Below are 17,571 nucleotides of genomic sequence, written 5' to 3' on the forward strand. Positions count from 1 at the left end.
GGGAGGGGCTGCTGCCCGCCCCCGACGGGGACCCCGGAGCCGCCTCCCGGCCGCTCGTTCTCCTGCTGGATGACAACTTCTATTACCAGAGCATGCGCTACGAGGTGTACCAGCTGGCCCGCAAATGTAATTATTTATTCCCTGATCTTCGGCATGAGGATGTTTGTGGGAAATTCAGCGCCTTCTTTCACGTGCTCTCCCGGGGCGTGGGTTGTTCTGATTGCTGAGTACCTGTAATAGAGTAGCAAGCAATGTAACTTTGTTACTGCCTTATTATAAATTGGTAGATCGTGTAAAACTCTTTCTAGAGCGGCCTTAAAGCACCTCGCAGTACATAAGGAGGCTCCAAGAGTGCTGGAGAGGGACTTTGGACAAGGGCATGGAATGACAGGGCAAAGGAAATGGCTTCCCAGGGACAGAGGGCAGGGTTGGATGGGATTTTGGGACGGAATTGTTCCCTGTGAGGGTGCTGAGCCCTGGCACAGGTGCCTAGAGCAGCTGGGGCTGCCCCTGGATCCCTGGCAGTGCCCAAGGCCAGGCTGGACATTGGGGCTGGGAGCAGCCTGGGACACTGGGAGGTGTCCCTGCCCATGCCAGGGATGCAATGAGATGACTTTACTATTCCATGGTTCTGTGTGCTGACCTCAGACATTTCCTGTGCAGCCTGGAGGTAAAATTCTGTTCCCTGTCCAGATTTGTGTTCGTGTCAGGCTCAGAAGCAGAGCAGAAGCTCCTCATTCATGTAGAGCCTTTCTCCTCCGTGCTGCTCTCAGAAGTTGTTACTTGAACTGCTTAAAGATAAAATTGTTCTGTTCTGTTCTTTTTAGATTCCTTGGGCTTCTGCCAGTTATTTTTGGAGTGTCCAGTGGAATGCTGCCTGCAGAGGAACCACCTCAGGAGTGATCCTGTGCCTGAGCAGACCATACAATTAATGGCAAGGAAAATGGAAATGCCAGATCCCAGGAAAAACACCTGGGAGCAGCACAGCCTCATTCTGAGCAGTTCTGACGGCATCTCAGAGGATGAGTACGTTACTGATTGATCCCAGAGTTTTCCCTAAGTGCTATCTTCAGTGGTAGAAGCTTCTTATTGTATCTACACAATGTGTAAAAAGTATCACCAGTGGTGATTTTTGGCAGTTACAAAGAATCCAGGTTTGTTGGGAGCTCACAGCCACCATCCTCTGCAGAGTTAACCTCAAAACTCACAGCATTCCTACCCTGTTACTGAAAATCTCTGCAAGTTGTCTGAAATTATAAGGTTGATTTGTAATAATTTGAGTAGTAATTGTTTTTCATTTCAGATTATTTCACTGATTGCCTTAAAAATTTAACTGAAATCTTGCTTTTCATTTTTTTTCCTGAGGCATCATTAGAAAAGAAGTGGATCTGTGTGATTGCCATGGTTTATTCTGTTTGTTTTCTTAGTGAGCAGATCATGAACTTGCTGGCCACTGCTTTGGAAAATCCAGAGAGGCCAAATGAGGAGGACACAGAGCAGAAGGTAGCACTGCTGGGCTTGAGGGCACAGCTTTGGAATTGTTCCCTGGCAGGGTGGGCAGCCCTGGTACAGGTGCCCAGAGCAGCTGGGGCTGCCCCTGGATCCCTGGCAGTGCCCAAGGCCAGGCTGGACAGGGCTGGGAGCACCTGGGACAGTGGAAGGTGTCCCTCCTTTAAGGTCCCTTCCAGTCTCAGCCATTCTTTGACTTTGGAGAAATCCTTACAAACCTGGCTACTCAAACAAACAGAAGCAATTTTCACATACAAATTCAATTTGATGTAAAAGTTGCTTTAATCTGATGAAGGTTAATAATAAGTTTTTGTTTAGTATAGTCTAAACTCTCCATGCTAGGACTTAAACACTAATTTAGGCCAGGTTGGACATTGGGGCTTGGAGCACTCTGGGACAGTGGTGCCAGCCTGAGGTGCTGCTAATGTTTTGTTCTCAAACAGCACTTCAGAAGCCAAGTAAATTCAAAATGTTTGCTTGTTTTCTTCCTTGCTGGTGGCCATGGCCAGGAGGCAGCTCGAGCCATCTGTGCAGCCAGTGCTGTCCATCAGGCTGACCAGGCGTGCAGGAGAGCCATCTCTGAGGCCATGCAGGATGCCAAAGGTACCCCTTCTGCCCTTCCCACCCATCCCAGCTCCAGCTGGCAATGGGAAACAACCCCTGAAATTCCCTTGGGATAAACTGGTCAGGATCCTGTCCCAGCAGCTGTGCCTGAGGCAACACCTTCACAGCTCTGCTCAGGGTTGTTTGTAGAAGTTTGTAGGTTTAAAAACCAGTATCATGTTTATTAACTGTATTAATTACAGCTTTAATAAAGCCATTTAGTACAGAACTTGGGATTAGAGGATTTTAATGTTTTGGGACATGTGGCAATAAGGACAGGGGCTTTGCAGCCTGCACTGGTTTGCTCCTAAGATTTGTATGAGGAGCAGCTGGGTGTCCTTAACTGCAAAGCTCAGCTCTGTGCCTGGGTTCAGGCTTCTCCCTGGAGTGTTGTCAGGGGGGATTAGGTTGGATTTTAGGGAAAGGTTCTTCCCCAGAGGTGCTGGCACTGCCCATGCTCCCCAGGGAATGAGCACAGCCCTGAAGCTGCCAGAGCTCCAGGAGTTTGGGCAGCACTGCCAGGGTGGGGTTGTTGGGGAGCCTCTGCAGGGACAGGAGCTGCACTCAATGATCCCTCTGTATCCCTTCCAACTCAGGGTATTCTGTGGTTCTGTGATTTTTTCTGTAAGCATGAAGTTAAAAGTTCAGCTTCAATGTTCTTTTAGGTAAAAATGTTCTCCCGAGCGAGATGAAGAGCCTGGCAGAAGAACTCAACAAACTGAAAGCAGAATTTTTGGAAGACTTGAGGCAAGGAAAGACTTTGAAAACCCAATACTATGACCCTGCTACAAGTGTTCTTTCTTCATTCCAACAGGAGGCAAGCAAGGTAGTAAATAAATATATTTTAAAATAATAACATACAGAATGTTGGGTGTTTAGGAGTCCCAAGTGTTTCAAATGCAGGACTCTGAGCACTGCTGCTGAGAGATCTGAGGTGCAGCTCCCTTCTCCGGAGCCCCTGTGCCTCCTCTCCCCATGATATGGAAGAGAAACACTTCAATCAAGTCTAACCAAGCTGTTCTTGGCTGTGGAGATCAAGCCAAGAGCAAACCATCCTGAGATTTAAATTTCACAGAATCAGAAAGAGTTAACCCAGGAGGAGCACCTGGGAAATCACCAGCTCCACCCATGGAAGGATATGCAATTAAAAATTGACATGGGACCTAATTAGAAAGTGTTATTTTATTCATATCTTACAAAAGCAAAGCTTCACAACATGAACTACACGAGATAGAGTTATTTCAGAATTAACCTTGTCGTCTCAGAAATGTTCACTAACATTAAAATTTATTTTACAACTCTAACAGCTTTCCTTTTTGCATAAAATCTGCTCTTTACACTGAAATACATATTATTAACAAAGTAGGTACTTAGAAGCACATACACAAAGATTGCTCAATGAAAAATGCTTTAGCAGGAGAGAGACATCCTGCAGCAGAACATCATTTGCTGTAGATTTTCAAAGAACCTTAAAATTAATAGAAAACTTGCCAGTGAAGATTTTTAAATTACATTCCCTTTGTCAAAAAGAAACAAAAAGCAAACCCCCAAAACATTCTGGAACAAAACAAACATTAACAGATTATTTGGCTGGAAAACACTGCTGGAAGGTGTCCCAGTACTGAATTTTATATTAAAAAGCCAATCAACATTTTATGTCTAAATCCTCTTCATCTAAACACGTGTCTGTGAAAAAACAAATATTTTTTCTATTACCTCCTGCACAGTTGAATATTAACTGAGATAATGAAAATGGTCAAATATTCAAATGTTCATTGGAATATTCAGTCTCAAAACAGTGAGTGTGTATTAAGAGTGCTATAAATAGTGCATGTTAAAAATGTACACAAAGCTATGAAATAATCTGTGACAATAAAAACAAAACCCCCACAAAGTTCATGTTTTGCAACTAGAGAACTATGGAAAAATTCCATCTCCTTTCCAAACCTCCATTAATAACAGTTAAAATGCTAATCACCCATTACCTTATAATGTGAGGATTTGTGTTTTTTTTAAAAAAAACACCAAAACAAGTGAGTGCAGTGTAGCACATGGAGGACTCAAAATGAAAAGTTCTTTTAACAAAGGACTCAATCCCAGAATCCTGGACAAGTCTCCCTCACTGACTCTGGGTAAGGGATCACACTTGGAAAGAATTTGCCAGTACCAGCTCTGGTTTTTAAATTATAGTCAATAGTATGTATAAATTATGAAAAATAGGAGAATACAGCTTCCAAAGCTGCTCAGTTGACAGGAGGGGACAATGATGGCAGGGCAGTGTTTGGCAAACTGAACACACAGAGTGATCATGGAACAGGAACAATCCCATCCTGGGAAGGACACAGGGATCCAGCCCAGGGCTCTGGGGGCAGAGCCGAGGGATGAGCACCAAAGCTGCTGCTGCTGCTGCCCAAGAACCCCCCTGCAATGAGGAGTTTGCCCAAGGAAGCAGGGAAAAGAGTTTTTTCATTCCTCAACTGTTCAGAGATGTCCCAACTAATCTACTCCAGACTGAACTAATGGTGTCCAGGCAGCAGCAGGAAAATCCTTCCAAACACTGATTTGCAAGGCTTGGGGACAGATCTTTTCACACTGAGTTCTGTTGTTAAGAACATCCATTCCCCACAGTGGGATCCCCTCCTAAACAAGGCCCCCTTTTCCATGAGATCCTGCAGGCTTCCTCCTGCTCCCAACTCCTCCATTAGTGACCTACCCTGAGTTCTGCCCAAGGCCATTGTGGCTCAGGAGTCATTTCTCTAAATCACCAAGAGACAAAGAGAAGCTTTTAACAATGTGAGCATGGCCAGCAGAAGCCCCAGATGTCAGAAACCACATCTGTGCCCATGGAAATGACTCTGCCTAGGATACCAGCAAGGAAAAACCCACAAGGCAAGGAGCACTTGGCTGCTGTGATCACTCAGCACTGAAAGGTGCTCCCTGGAGCTCCAGCATTCCACAAGTTCCCTTGGGAATGCCAAAGCTTAGGAATAGGAGAGTGCATCATCTAGCAAAAAGGCAAGGGAAAACACTTCCATAAATTAATAATTGTAAGTCTTCCAGTCTTCTCTTAACACTACATTTCAGCCAAATTTAAATTGTAGAATTGTTCAATGTGTGATCCAAAGAGAGCCACCATTTCTGCCCTCTTTGACTGGAAAAAATTTTGATTCCAAAACCTGCCCAGGAGCAGTAACTTCTAACTGGATTCCAGTTCAGTCAGCTTTTACTCCTTAAAATAAACCATGTCTACACACACAGACTTGCAGATTTACTTATAAAACAAATCTAAAAAGTATAAAGCAACAATGAAATATTTTGGAATTACAGAGTGTCCCGAAGAAAAATGCAATTCACATTCTGTCTTAAAAATCCAGCAAAACCAATTCTGAACCAGGCCTGAAAACAAAACAATTTTTAGGAGTGACAGTGTTATTGTTCATCTTCACTACACTGGAACCACTCCAGTGGCAGATTTCTGACCTCAATACTTCAAGACTGCACAGCCAAGAAAGAACTCAGTTCCTCAAGAACAGAAATTCAACAGTAGGTCAGTCAGGTAGACAGAAACACATCTGGTATCCAAATTTCTATTTAATTAAAGTCAAAATTACTTCTACAGCTAAAATTCTTACACAGGTGGTTTTCCTGCATTGATCTCACCCTGATCACTGTAGGTTTTTCCATTAGTTTCAGGAAGTTTTAGCATAAAAATATAAATTTGAATAAGCCAAACATTTCCTATTGAGATTCCAACCTCTGACTTGTGGAACATTAATAAAATCTCCCTGCTTTTAACAAAACATGCTTTGCTGATAGGAAAAGGGAAATATATAAGGGAAGCTTTAATTTGTCTCAAGTAGGACAAACCAAGGTAAAAGTGCATGTCTAAATATGGGAAAAGTAACAATTCTTCCTTTATTTTTAATGTCTCGAATTCTTATCTAGCACATAAAGTTATTATTCATTTTAATTAGATGTTTTACTCAGGTTTATGTTAAAGTGCCTGTTCCTTTAGCCTGAGGGCTTCTAAAGATGAGTGTACACTATGAAACAAAATAAACAACTTCAGTTATCATTTGCCATCCAGAATTCCTAAAAACAACTTCAGTGTAGTCAGTCAGTTTTCCTTTGCATCCTATACGGAGCCCAGAAAAAGCCAGAGGTGCTTCCCCTTATTCCCAGCACACCCAAAGGACATCAAACCTGGGAGAGGGGACAAACCAGGCCTCCAAGTCAGCTGAAATTTACAATAAACTGGATTATACAGCTCTCAAAAATACAGGCAACCTCTCAGTTGTAGCCTGGCCCAACATAAAACTGAACAAAGGAGTTTGATTTGTAAACTTCTTGTTTGTTTCTATCAGAACTTCTATCAGCAGGACAGAAGTCTAATTGTGCAAATTTTAAGTATCTGTACAACTCAGTTTAAGGCAGTTAGAAATCTCACAGAATATATATTAGTTCTACAGGCTCTTCATTATCTCTCTAAAAATTGCCTCCTCTGAAAAAACAATGACATGGAAAATTTTATAGAGTGTAGGTAAAATAAGGTATCTTTCTTTTTTGTTTTTATAACTCATGAATGACAGGCTTTTAGCTCTTTTTTTTCCTACCATAGTTTTATTCACAATAACCTGTTATCTTCTACTTTTGTGCTAATAGTTAAATTAGTGTTTAAGTCCTAGCATGAAGAGTTTAGACTATACTAAAGAAAACTTATTATTAACCTTCATTGGATTAAAGCAACTTTTACATCAAAGTGATTTTGTATGTGAAATTTGCTTCTGTTTGTTTGAGTAGCCAGGTTTTTAAGGATTTCTCCAAAGTCAAAGAATGGTTGGGGTTGGAAGGGAGGGACACCTTCCACTGTCCCAGGGTGCTCCAAGCCCCAGTGTCCAGCCTGGCCTTGGGCACTTCCAGGGATCCAGGGGCAGCCCCAGCTGCTCTGGGCACCTGTGCCAGGGCCTGCCACCCTCACAGGGAGGAATTCCTTCCCAATATCCCATCCATCCCTGCCCTCTGGCACCATGAAGCCATTCCTCCTTGTCCTGTCTCTACATGATGTGTCATTGCATTGACCTTTCATATTTTATGGATAATATATCTTGTCTTGCCTAGTAAACAATCTGGGAATTACCTCCTATGTTTCAGGACACACGCTCTGCTTCTCCACTTGCAGAATGTTTATTGGGATTAAGTGCAAGCAACTTAAATTTAGCAACCACAGCATGTAAATGCATTCCAACCCTTACAGCACTCTTGGCTTTTTTTGAAAGGCTACATATAAAACAGCAACTGAATCTGATACAAAATTTCCCTGGCAAGTTTTATAAGAACATGGAAATCAATTTGCCTCCTTTGTCGAATTGATTAATGTGAAGATTCCTTATGGGAATGTGCAAGCTTTCCATCAGCAAGTATGAAAAATAGACTGTAATATGTTAAAAAACTAAACAAAAGCATGTTCTCAGTCAATGTTGATTATGTTGGCCTCTTGCAAAGTGGCAAGCGAAGTCGTACTTGTTTTTACACTTACACCCACAAATGTTACACTGGAAAGGATTTTCAAATCCATGGCATCCCATGTGGATGGTGTAAAGGATATTGTCTGCAAAGTACATGTCACAGTGTGGGCAGTGGTGCAGGAGCTGAGGGTCCTGCACTGGCAGGGTTGGAGCTGGAGTACTGGGCTGGCTGTTGCTGATACTGGGAGTACTGGTGTGGGCACTGCGGTCGCTGCTGGGCCCTGCCACGGGACTATAGTTCCTCTGATTGTGTGCGGGCCGGGAGTCAGGGCTGGTTGGAGAGGAATTCTGAGGAATATTTGCTGACACAGCTGAAACTACTGCAGGTGCAGCAGGCTGCTGTATCATGAAAGGCTTTTCATCTTGACAGGAAACGACGTCAGGAGAGGCTGGATTTTGGTTTTCGGGTGGCAAACTGGACAACTGTCCTGCTAATGTGGAGAGCTGGTTTAAAGGATTATCCACCATGAGGTCCTGTGGATCTCTTGGCAAGCCACCACTCGGAGTGGTTTTTGCCATGCTCTCGTACGCCTCAGTCTGGATATTGGGGATCTCGTGGGTGAAATCATTAAGGTAGTCTGGTTTCTGCACCACCATGGAAGGCGGACTCAGATTAATTAATGCTCTTCTGCTGTAGCCCAAATTGCTGGTCTTCTTCTGCAGAACCCCCCACATCTTCTTGCTGCTCAGGGAAGACCTGGTGCCCTTGATGGGCACCATCTTGTGCTTGCGCCGGCGGTGGTGGGACAGGTTGCTGCGGTCGCTGCAGCGGAAGGAGCACAGCTCGCACTTGTAGGGCTTCTCCCCGGTGTGGGACCGCATGTGAGCCTCCAGGTGACGCTCGTAGGCCGAGGCAAAGGGACACAGGTGGCACCTGTGTGGCTTCTCCCCTGGAAAATCAGAACAGGTTAGCCCACAGCACCTCAGAGCACCTGGAAAAGGCTTTGTGTGCAGCTCATTGCGAGCTGCTTGTCCAACTTCAGTCACAGCCAGCATCAAGCTCAGCAGGGCATCCTGGGAGAGTGGAGAGCACTGGGACAGCTCTGCCTCACCCAGGGATCATCAACACACAGAAAAATCCTGAGTGGAATCAGAGTAACACACAAACCTGCCTGAGAACTGCAGCAACAACACCAAGGACTCAGTGCAGCGATGTTTGCGTGGTGCCCTGGGTCCCAGCTCTCCCTCACCCATGGAGGGCACAGGGCAACACAGGAATGTCTGTACCACCAAAATGTCACGTTCTTCATGAGAACTCTGAGGGAGGGTATCCTTCTGGGACCTTCCAAACATCCCTACACCTAAACATCCTGGAATTACCACCCTAAATAACCAATGCACACAGGCAGCCACTCAAGGACTGAGCTTTGAAAAAGGATCCTGTGGCTAGAGTTGTAACAGAATACAAAAGCCAGGCATTCCCTGGAGAGCTGTGTGCTCTTCCCAGATGGGAGATGGGATGATGATCAGGGAGACCATCATCTCTTTTGCACATGCAGAACTTTGTTCTTCTATCAAATGAAATTTATAGATACAAAGTTTTCTGAGGATTTTTTAAAAAGTTAATGTGAGTAACAGAATAACAGGCCAGCTAACACTTTTGTAAGGCAGCACTTCAGGACTTCTGATTTTCCCTTGAGAGACTGATCCTCTAGGAGTTACAGATCCAGGTCTGCAATGTCAGAAGTGCCTAAAGCATCTGATGTGTGTTCAAGTGCTGAAATAAAAGATCATCTTACTCTTCCTGTGTCGAGTGCCAGCTCAATTTCTAAATCCCTGTCATGTGACTGATGAGCATTCCACAGTTTGGAATCAGAGTCTGGGATACCAAATAGATTTCTTTTATTCCCCCTATGTGACTGGCTCTCTAAGAGGAAGGAAATCAATTTTTGTGCTACCTCTAGGTACCTTCTTTGCACCAAGCAAAACCATGATTCCTCCATGAGCATCTCTCTGTACTCATATATATACACACAAGGATGAGTAAAGATCTGGAGACTTCATAAAATGGTATGAGAAGATTGGCAAATTCTGTGTGAATGCAGGGAGTTTGTCAATCTGATTTCATTCTGAAGTGGTTACACAGAGATAAAAGTTTTGTATCACATGTAGCACAATACAGCTGGTGAACTAGTCATTATCTGCTCTCAGACTCAGCATAAAGACAATCCTGCAGTAGGCTGCACTTAATAATGATAATCATGATGGTTGCATGATCATGCCTGGGTCACAATTCCTTTGGCAGATGTCCAGGATGCTGTACCTGTTTATTTACACTGCTCTGAGGCTGTGAGTCAGCTGCCACTTCCCTACTTTAGTGCTGACTCATCTGAGCCTTCACAGCACAAGCAGCATCTCCTGGCCCTCTGCCAGCCTTCCAAGGGCTTGGAACACCCAGGCTTTGGATCTTCTTCTCTTGAGTGAAAAAACAAACCAAACCAGGAAAACCAAACCAAAGTAACTCTTTTCTTGTTCTGGAAGACACAAGAGAAGAATTCACCAGGTCCTTCAGAATCTGAAACTCAGAACTCTGATTTCTGGCTGGTTGCCATTTCCTACCCCATAATGCCCTGTTGAAACAACCCAACACTGCAGGGCCAGTGAAGGAGCCCCATCTTTCCCAAAATCCACCCAGGGAGCTCCTGTGTGGAAGGAATGGCTCCCAGCAAAGGGAGAATCTGACTAACTGTACCTGAGGAGAGCTACAATCACATCCCAGTTACAACAGGTGAGTCCCAAAGTGCCACCTACCCAAGACCACTGAAAACAGACACTTGGAAGTTTTGGGATAGTCCACACCAGGCTGGAAACCTGTAAAAACTTTCATTCTTTGCAGGACACTTTTTTTTTTTTCTGATCTGCTTAACACCCTGAACTCATCTGTATTGGTGTGATACACTTGACTGAGTTCACAAGCACCTATTTTTTTGTTTTCTCCCATTTGCCATGAAGTTGGAGCTTTCAGAACAATTTAGGATATTTTAACAATTATGAGAGTTTTGCTTTTCAGGTTTATACATCCAACAGTGGCAAATGCTCTTTAACAAGCCACAGTTGATAATTTTTCTGTTCACTACTGATACCAGTCACTAATTTGATGGTATGTCCTCACATTTGAATATTCTACCAATAACTTTATTACTATGCTTTGTACTTCCATATCTAGAATGTTGTGCAGAACAGGAATATTTTCATGGCTGAACAACAGAGGAAGAAAAGGCCCTATAAATCTCTGTGTAGGAACATGTACATTTGTCACTTTTCTCGTCAGCACAGAAAAACTAGAAGATATTTTTAGTTCCCTTCAATTTACATTGAAGCTTTCATGCTAAACTTTATTCCCATATAGTTACTTATAATAATAAATGTCAGTAGGAATTTGCAGTTTAAATAGGTACATGGCACTCCTTTACAAAAATAGACTATAAAAACCCACCAATACCCAGTTATTGTTAAGAATTCTCTTAAGAACTCTAAGATGATCAGGGAGACCATCATCTCTTTTGCACATGCAGAACTTTGTTCTTCTATCAAATGAAATTTATAGATACAAAGTTTTCTGAGGATTTTTTAAAAAGTTAATGTGAGTAACAGAATAACAGGCCAGCCAACACTTTTGTAAGGCAGCACTTCAGGACTTCTGATTTTCCCTTGAGACTGATCCTCTAGGAGTTACAGACCCAGGTCTGCAATGTCAGAAGTGCCTAAAGGATCTGATGTGTGTTCAGGAGCTGAAATCAAAGATCATCTTACTCTTCCTATGTTGAGTGCCAGCTCAATTTCTAAATCCCTGTCATGTGACTGATGAGCATGATGAATTTGCCAACTGCTGACATGGAAATCCCAATGCTGAGTAAATCCCCAAGGCCTCCCAGGCAGGCAGAGACAAGATCCCATACCTGTGTGAATCCTGATGTGCTCGATGAGCCGTGCTGTTCCTTTGCTGGCATAGTTACAGTATCGACACTTTAACTTCCCATCAAAAGTCCTTTCAAAGCCATCCACCAACATTCCTGAGTTTTCATCCAGTGAAACTTCAACAGAAGGATGATCCAGACCATTCTGATCACCTTCTGTCCCAGCTGTGAATGATGCAACACAGATTTTAATGAACAATCTGTGGGATGCCATCTGTCACACTGTGAGCAAATGCCAAATAGCTTTTGCTTCTCTCTGCCCTTGGTCTTTAAATATAGAGAATTATAAAAACATGCCCTGATTAAAACAAAGGTACATACACATTCTTTGTGACATGAAAATGACTATCAGAAATGCTTCCATACAGCAGCATTACCTGGACTGTGAACACTGAAATCACTCTCAAAAAAATCAAATTCATGGTACTGGAAAAAAAATTATGGTACAGCTCACCTCCCTGGAGAGTCTCTACTTCCTTGTCACCAGTAACTGATCCAGAAATCATATTGACATGGTGGGTCTGCTGGGTCAGATATTCCTGAAAATCTTTCACAAAATCCAACGGTTCTGCCTTCTTTTCCCCCATACTGACTCTTTCATTTACAACCTCTCGTGCCTAGAAGGGAAAATGTTTTCAGAACACAAGTGTCATTGAATTTGGTTGCATTCATAGTAACAAGTTCTGGTTTTGGGTTGGATTTTAAGTGAATAATTACTTTTATCACACAGTTTGAGTGTCGTGGTTTAACAAAGTCTGGTTTTCAGTTGAGGGGGTGGTTCCCTGTGAGGAACCTGGCGGAGCCAATGAGCAGCCTAGCTTGAAGAGCCAATCAGCTGGTTAGATTTGAAGATTGACATCCAGTTAACCAATCAGTGGGCTAGTTTCGAAGAGTGACACCCATTTAAACCACTTAGAAGAGCTGAATACGCCTCTATGAGAACACACTGAAGGATGGGCTTGGCCGTGAGGACTCGGCTTATGGCCTCTGAAGAGGTCGCTGGCTGGGCCAGACCTGGCTCTCATGTGTGGTGATGTTCACAGGGGTCCCAGGACGAGGGAAGAGATGAGAATCTTGACTTCCTTCAGGCTGATTTATTATTTTATGATATATATTATATTAAAAGAAAATTATATACTATACTATACTAAAAGAAGTAAGGATTTCATCTGAAGGCTAGCAAGCAATAGAAAGGAATGATAATAAAATCTTGACCAGAGAGTCCGAGACAGCTGGACTGTGATTGGCCATTAATTAGAAACAACCACACGAGACCAATCACAGATGCACCTGTTGCATTCCACAGCAGCAGATAATTATTGTTTACATTTTGTTCCTGAGGCCTCTCAGCTTCTCAGGAGAAAAATCCTGGCAAAAGGATTTTTCAGAAAATATCATGGCTACACTCATGGCCAGGCCAGGCCTGGCTGGGCTGGGCTCTCATGGCCACTGCTGGGTTGGGATTTTCCTGGCCACCACCAGGCTGTGCTGCCAGGGCTGTCCTGGCACATGAACATTCTAATTCTCCCCGAGTCAGGAAAAGGAAAGGGTGAAGACACGTAGAGAAAACAACATGGACACTGAGGGCAGTAAAGAAGGAGTCAAATTCTAGATGGGAGAGGACTGAGGAGATGCCTTAGTCTTGGGCTGAAATTCTTTTGTGAGGTTATGGTGAAGATATATTTTTGATCTATCAGACTTTGTTTTTTTCCCTGTAGCTCATGAAGTGCATGGGGGGATGCAGCATTCACCTGCAGCCCCTGAGAGAAGGACACTTGTGCTGGAGCATGTGGATGCTGAAAAGCTGTAATCCAACGAGAAGTTTGAACAGAGAGAGATGAGAAACTTTGCCCCACGGACAGAAGAAGAAAAACCTCTGTTCCAGAGATAAAAGAAGAGAATTTTTGTTTTTATGCTAGAACAGCTCATCCTTAAAATAGTGCCCCATAAGTTAACATGGCCTATGAAAGCAACTTTGGGAAAGCTGTAACTCATGGGAGGGACCTTCACACAGCAAACAGATTTTCCTTTCCTGGCAGCTGATTTGCTGTGACACTGAAGCCACAAGAGAACTGCTTCTGGTGGAGAAGTCTCCATGGCATGGCAAAAGAGACTCCTCTCCCTAGGTGGACTGAAGAAAGATTATTTTAGAGGTGGCAAACTGACTGAAAGTCCCAGGTTTTGTCTCTTTATGCTGTCTGTGGGAAAGAAAAGAGGGTGTGGGGGGAGGAGAAGTGTTCTGAAGGTTTATTCTGATTTTATAATTTTTTATTTTAATTCTGTTAATAAAATTTTCTTTATACCATTTAAAGTTTTGAGCCTGGTTTGCCCTCCCCCTCCTAATCCATATCTCACAGCAGGAAATGAGTAAATAAATAATTTTTAGTGCATGTATGGGCATTTGGCCAGCATTAGACCCACTACAGTGAGTCAAAGAGCAAATTTGCAACCATAAGAATATTGGTTTTTGAATGTTTAACTCATTAAAGATCACCAAATACAATCTATGGGGAAATCACTTTCAGCAACAGGTAAATGACATAACAATAAAATAGTAAATAAAAAATTTAAATTTAAAAAAAACACATAGTAATAAAAATCAACCTGCCTTTAAAAAAAAATAAAAATAATAGATCATACCTGAATTTTAGTTCCCTGCTAAGTAGCACACATGCTCCAAAATGTACCTCAACACGTCAGATAAAAAGCACAGAGCAGAGCTTCTCCACTTTTCCTAGAGGGAATAAAAAGGAAATGTGAGTCCATCACTCTTCCCAACTCCTATGAGTTATAAGAAAGAAATCTGAAAAATATTTGTGTTTGAAAGACAGGACCCTGAAACTCTGCTGCTCTAAATTTTATTAAAACTATCACACTTCCAGTAAAAGTTCTTCAAAGACTGCATCCTCTGCTTCCTGGATGTCACCTGAAGGACACTTCTGACTGACTTCTGTTTTCCAATAAACACCTGGCTCCAAAACAACCCAGATTTGGGTCAGTCAGTTATGGGAGCTGCAATGTTGGACAACAATTGAATGCTGGTGATCAGCAAAGCTGGAAAGAAGCCTTAGACAAAGCCCTGTTTCCCAGGTCTCCCAAAATTTGACTTTCCTATCCTGAGTAAAAATCTTAATCCAATCCATTATTTTGCACTGAAATGATTAAAACATTTTTATCATTTCAGCGCAAAATAATGGACTGGATTAAGAAAATCAGTAGTCAGGCTTGTTTTGGGGAGTGTAAACAACAAACCTCTATAGAGTCCCAACTCACAATGAATTTGGGAAGACAGAGCTTGGGATACATTTGGAAGAAGAACACCAAGTCTGCCACATTATTTCTGCAGATTATAATCAGAAATAATTTACAGTGCTACGATTTCAATAAGAATATTCCTTATTTTTAATAGGTACTTAGGTTACCTACAGAAACTCAAGTCCTGAGTTCCAGACCACATTTAAATATATTTTCCTGTGTATCCAAAGCTATTTACAGATGTTTGTTCATTTTTAGCATCCAGATGAGGATGCTCTTTCCCATCTTACCTGAGTGTGCTCAATTCCCAGTATGAATTACCATCATCAAGTTAGTTTGGAACACATCTTTATGTATCTACCTACCTACCCTCTTCCAGCTGTCACCAGCCTCCTGTAGGCTTAAGTTAATTTGTGTTCCATTTGTTGGTGTCTCCTGCAATAAAACAAAGACATCAGGATATGAATTATAATATTAAAGATATCTCTAATATTGAAGATATGATGAGAAAAACAGGACAGTGTAACATAGAGTCCTGACCGGGCCAACTTTCTGTTAATTATAATAAGAAATAACAATTTAAAATTAAACCACTCAAAACAACATCAAAGGTTTGTGTTATCAGAGGAGAATCTGTGTGTGCCTTTGGGTAAGGCACTAAAACTTATTTCAGAGAATCACAGAAATGTTTGGACTGGAAAGGACCTTAAATCCCATCCAGTGCCACCCCTGCCATGGCAGGGACACCTCCCACTGTCCCAGGTGCTCCCAGCCCTGTCCAGCCTGGCCTTGGGCACTGCCAGGGATCCAGGGGCAGCCCCAGCTGCTCTGGGCACCTGTGCCAGGGCATCCCCACCCTCACAGGGAGAAATTTCTTCCCAATATCCCATCTAACAGCCATTGCCCCTTGTCCTGTCACTCCAGGCTCTTGTAAATAGCGTCTCTCCATCTTTCTTTTGTGTCCTCTCATGTACTGAAAGGCCACAACTAGGTCACCTCAAAGCCTTCTCCACTCCAGGCTGAACAACCCTCAGTTCTCTCAGCCTTACTTGGCTGCACTGATTGCTTTTAAAAAACATTTAATTTTGAAAGAAAATGACATAAAACTTCATAAACAGGTTAGGGATCAACTACATAAAACTTCCTTTCTCTACCTCATTGATTTATCATGAGAACACTCATCCTTTTCTTTACACCACAATTTGAACATGACCCAAAGCTCCCATCTGTGTGCTCAAACACTTCTGTCACTTTATGTGGCATTTTTTAGAGCTACACAGCCAGCAGCTCTCCTTCTCAGGGGAGAATGACACACATCTGATCCTTGCTGTGTCACCCCTGCAAAGCAGAAAATGCAATTCTAATTACCAGAAACTGAGCAGCCCAGCTCGTGTTTCACACACCAGGGATGGGCTGATCACACCAGGTGTTACCCGAGCTCTGCTGACACACCCACACCTCCTCCAGCTCCACACCAGCAGCAGCAGGGCACTGGTTACTCATCTTCTACCCAGGCACAACTGCTGGACTGAACAGGGGTCACAGCACTGAGTTCACAGCTAAGTTTGCTGTCAAAGAACAGCCAGGATGAAATATTCTGCCTAAATAATGCTGCTAAAGAAAGCAGTTCATAGAGTACACCCAGCAGTTGTACACACACAGTCAGAACTAATCCTGTAGTAATTATAAGAGCATAAAGTATCTATGAGGACACGTGTGCAGTAAGAAAATAAATTTACTGTGAGCATATGTATGCATCCCACCTTCTTCTAAGGAACGCCGGGGAAAAAAGGGGGAGTGTTCTCTGTTCCATCTTTTCTACAGCAAATAAATGAAAGCAGAAAGGATTCCAAACTCCATCCAAGCCCCTCCCGGTCCTTCTGAAGGAGTTTGACCGTGGGGAGGGGAGTGAAGCACAGAGTCGGCGGCCATCGTGACCTGTCACCAACCCCGAACGCCCCCGCTCGATCCCGCTCCTCCTCCTCCAGCCCGAGGCAGATTTGGGAGGGACACGGGCACGGGAAACCTCCCAGAAACCCGCGTGTCCCGCCCCGGGCTCCGCGGGACAGGAGGGACGGAGCTCCTGGACAGCATCCAGTGACGGGCAGCAAAGATGCTGAAGGGACTGGAGCATCTCCGTGCCCGGGAAAGGCTGAGGGAGCTGGGGCTGCTCAGCCTGGAGAGGAGCCCCAGCTGGGAGGGCGCTCAGCCCCGGGTGTCCCTGGGTGTCAGAGCAGGGCCCCGGCTGTCCCTGGCTGTCCCCGGGTGTCCCAGCAGGGCCCAGCAGCTCCCGGGACCAGCAGTGGCACCAGAGCCACGGGCAGGGACTGGTGCACACCACGTTCCACCTCAACGAGGAAAAACTTCTTTACTGTGAGGTGACAGCGCTGGAACAGGCTGCCCGGAGAGGGCGCGGAGTCTCCCTCAGCGCAGATACCCCAGAACCTGCGCGTGTGTCCGGGGATGGCCCCGCCTGAGCAGGGAGGTGGCCCCGGATCGATTCCTTCCAACCTCACCCACTCTGCCATTCTGCGATTACAGTGACCCTGCGATTTCTGTAACTCTGTGATTTCTGCCATTCTGTAATTTCTGTGATTCCTCTGATTTCTCTGTCCCTCAGCCCCACACCAAGGCAGCAGCCCCGGCGCTGCGCCGCTGACCCGGCCCCGATCCCGGCGGGGCAGCGCGGCCCTCCTCAAGCGCTGCCCCCCGCCCGGCTCCATCACGGCACAGGGAGGCCCCGGAAGGAGAAGGAGGGAGGG

General features: G+C 44.1%; 2 protein-coding genes across 4 annotated transcripts in view; one reads left to right on the top strand and one right to left on the bottom strand.

Annotated features, from left to right (window-relative positions):
- PSTK (phosphoseryl-tRNA kinase) overlaps positions 1 to 4,006 on the top strand; it is a 5,243-nt gene extending 1,237 nt beyond the window's left edge. Inside the window, exons 3-7 of the mRNA XM_005424500.2 lie at positions 6 to 126; positions 828 to 1,026; positions 1,428 to 1,503; positions 2,019 to 2,112; positions 2,778 to 4,006. Of these exons, the coding sequence (XP_005424557.2) occupies positions 6 to 126; positions 828 to 1,026; positions 1,428 to 1,503; positions 2,019 to 2,112; positions 2,778 to 2,965 (678 nt within the window). The 3' untranslated portion in view covers positions 2,966 to 4,006. The remainder of the gene's footprint in view (positions 1 to 5; positions 127 to 827; positions 1,027 to 1,427; positions 1,504 to 2,018; positions 2,113 to 2,777) is intronic.
- Positions 4,007 to 5,317: 1,311 nt separating this feature from the next.
- On the bottom strand, positions 5,318 to 15,245 carry IKZF5 (IKAROS family zinc finger 5). 3 transcript variants are annotated; one of them, XM_031059878.1, is made up of 6 exons: positions 15,175 to 15,245; positions 14,195 to 14,288; positions 12,009 to 12,171; positions 11,537 to 11,719; positions 7,869 to 8,527; positions 5,318 to 7,802 (listed from the first exon to the last, which is right to left on the bottom strand). In XM_031059878.1, exons 3-6 carry the CDS (start codon positions 12,139 to 12,141, stop codon positions 7,584 to 7,586), a joined length of 1,194 nt encoding a protein of 397 aa, XP_030915738.1. In that variant the 5' UTR covers positions 12,142 to 12,171; positions 14,195 to 14,288; positions 15,175 to 15,245; the 3' UTR covers positions 5,318 to 7,583. The 3 variants fall into 3 exon arrangements, with proteins under 3 accessions (XP_030915738.1, XP_030915737.1, XP_014163912.1); XM_031059877.1 differs by having other exon boundaries at positions 5,318 to 8,527; positions 15,179 to 15,245; XM_014308437.2 differs by having other exon boundaries at positions 5,318 to 8,527.
- Between the last annotated feature and the right edge of the window lie 2,326 nt (positions 15,246 to 17,571).

This window comes from Geospiza fortis, unplaced genomic scaffold (genome assembly GCF_000277835.1).
Source record: "Geospiza fortis unplaced genomic scaffold, GeoFor_1.0 scaffold452, whole genome shotgun sequence".
NCBI lineage: Eukaryota > Metazoa > Chordata > Aves > Passeriformes > Thraupidae > Geospiza > Geospiza fortis.

What these genes read in the sequence shown, in the direction of transcription:
- IKZF5 (XM_031059877.1), bottom strand. Translation starts at nt 12,141, where the DNA reads ATGGGGGAAAAGAAGGCAGAACCGTTGGATTTTGTGAAAGATTTTCAG. An exon ending in AGTAGAGACTCTCCAGGGAG is followed by an intron (nt 11,720 to 12,008) that starts GTGAGCTGTACC and finishes CATCATTCACAG; the next exon opens with CTGGGACAGAAGGTGATCAG. An exon ending in GCACATCAGGATTCACACAG is followed by an intron (nt 8,528 to 11,536) that starts GTATGGGATCTT and finishes CTGATTTTCCAG; the next exon opens with GGGAGAAGCCACACAGGTGC.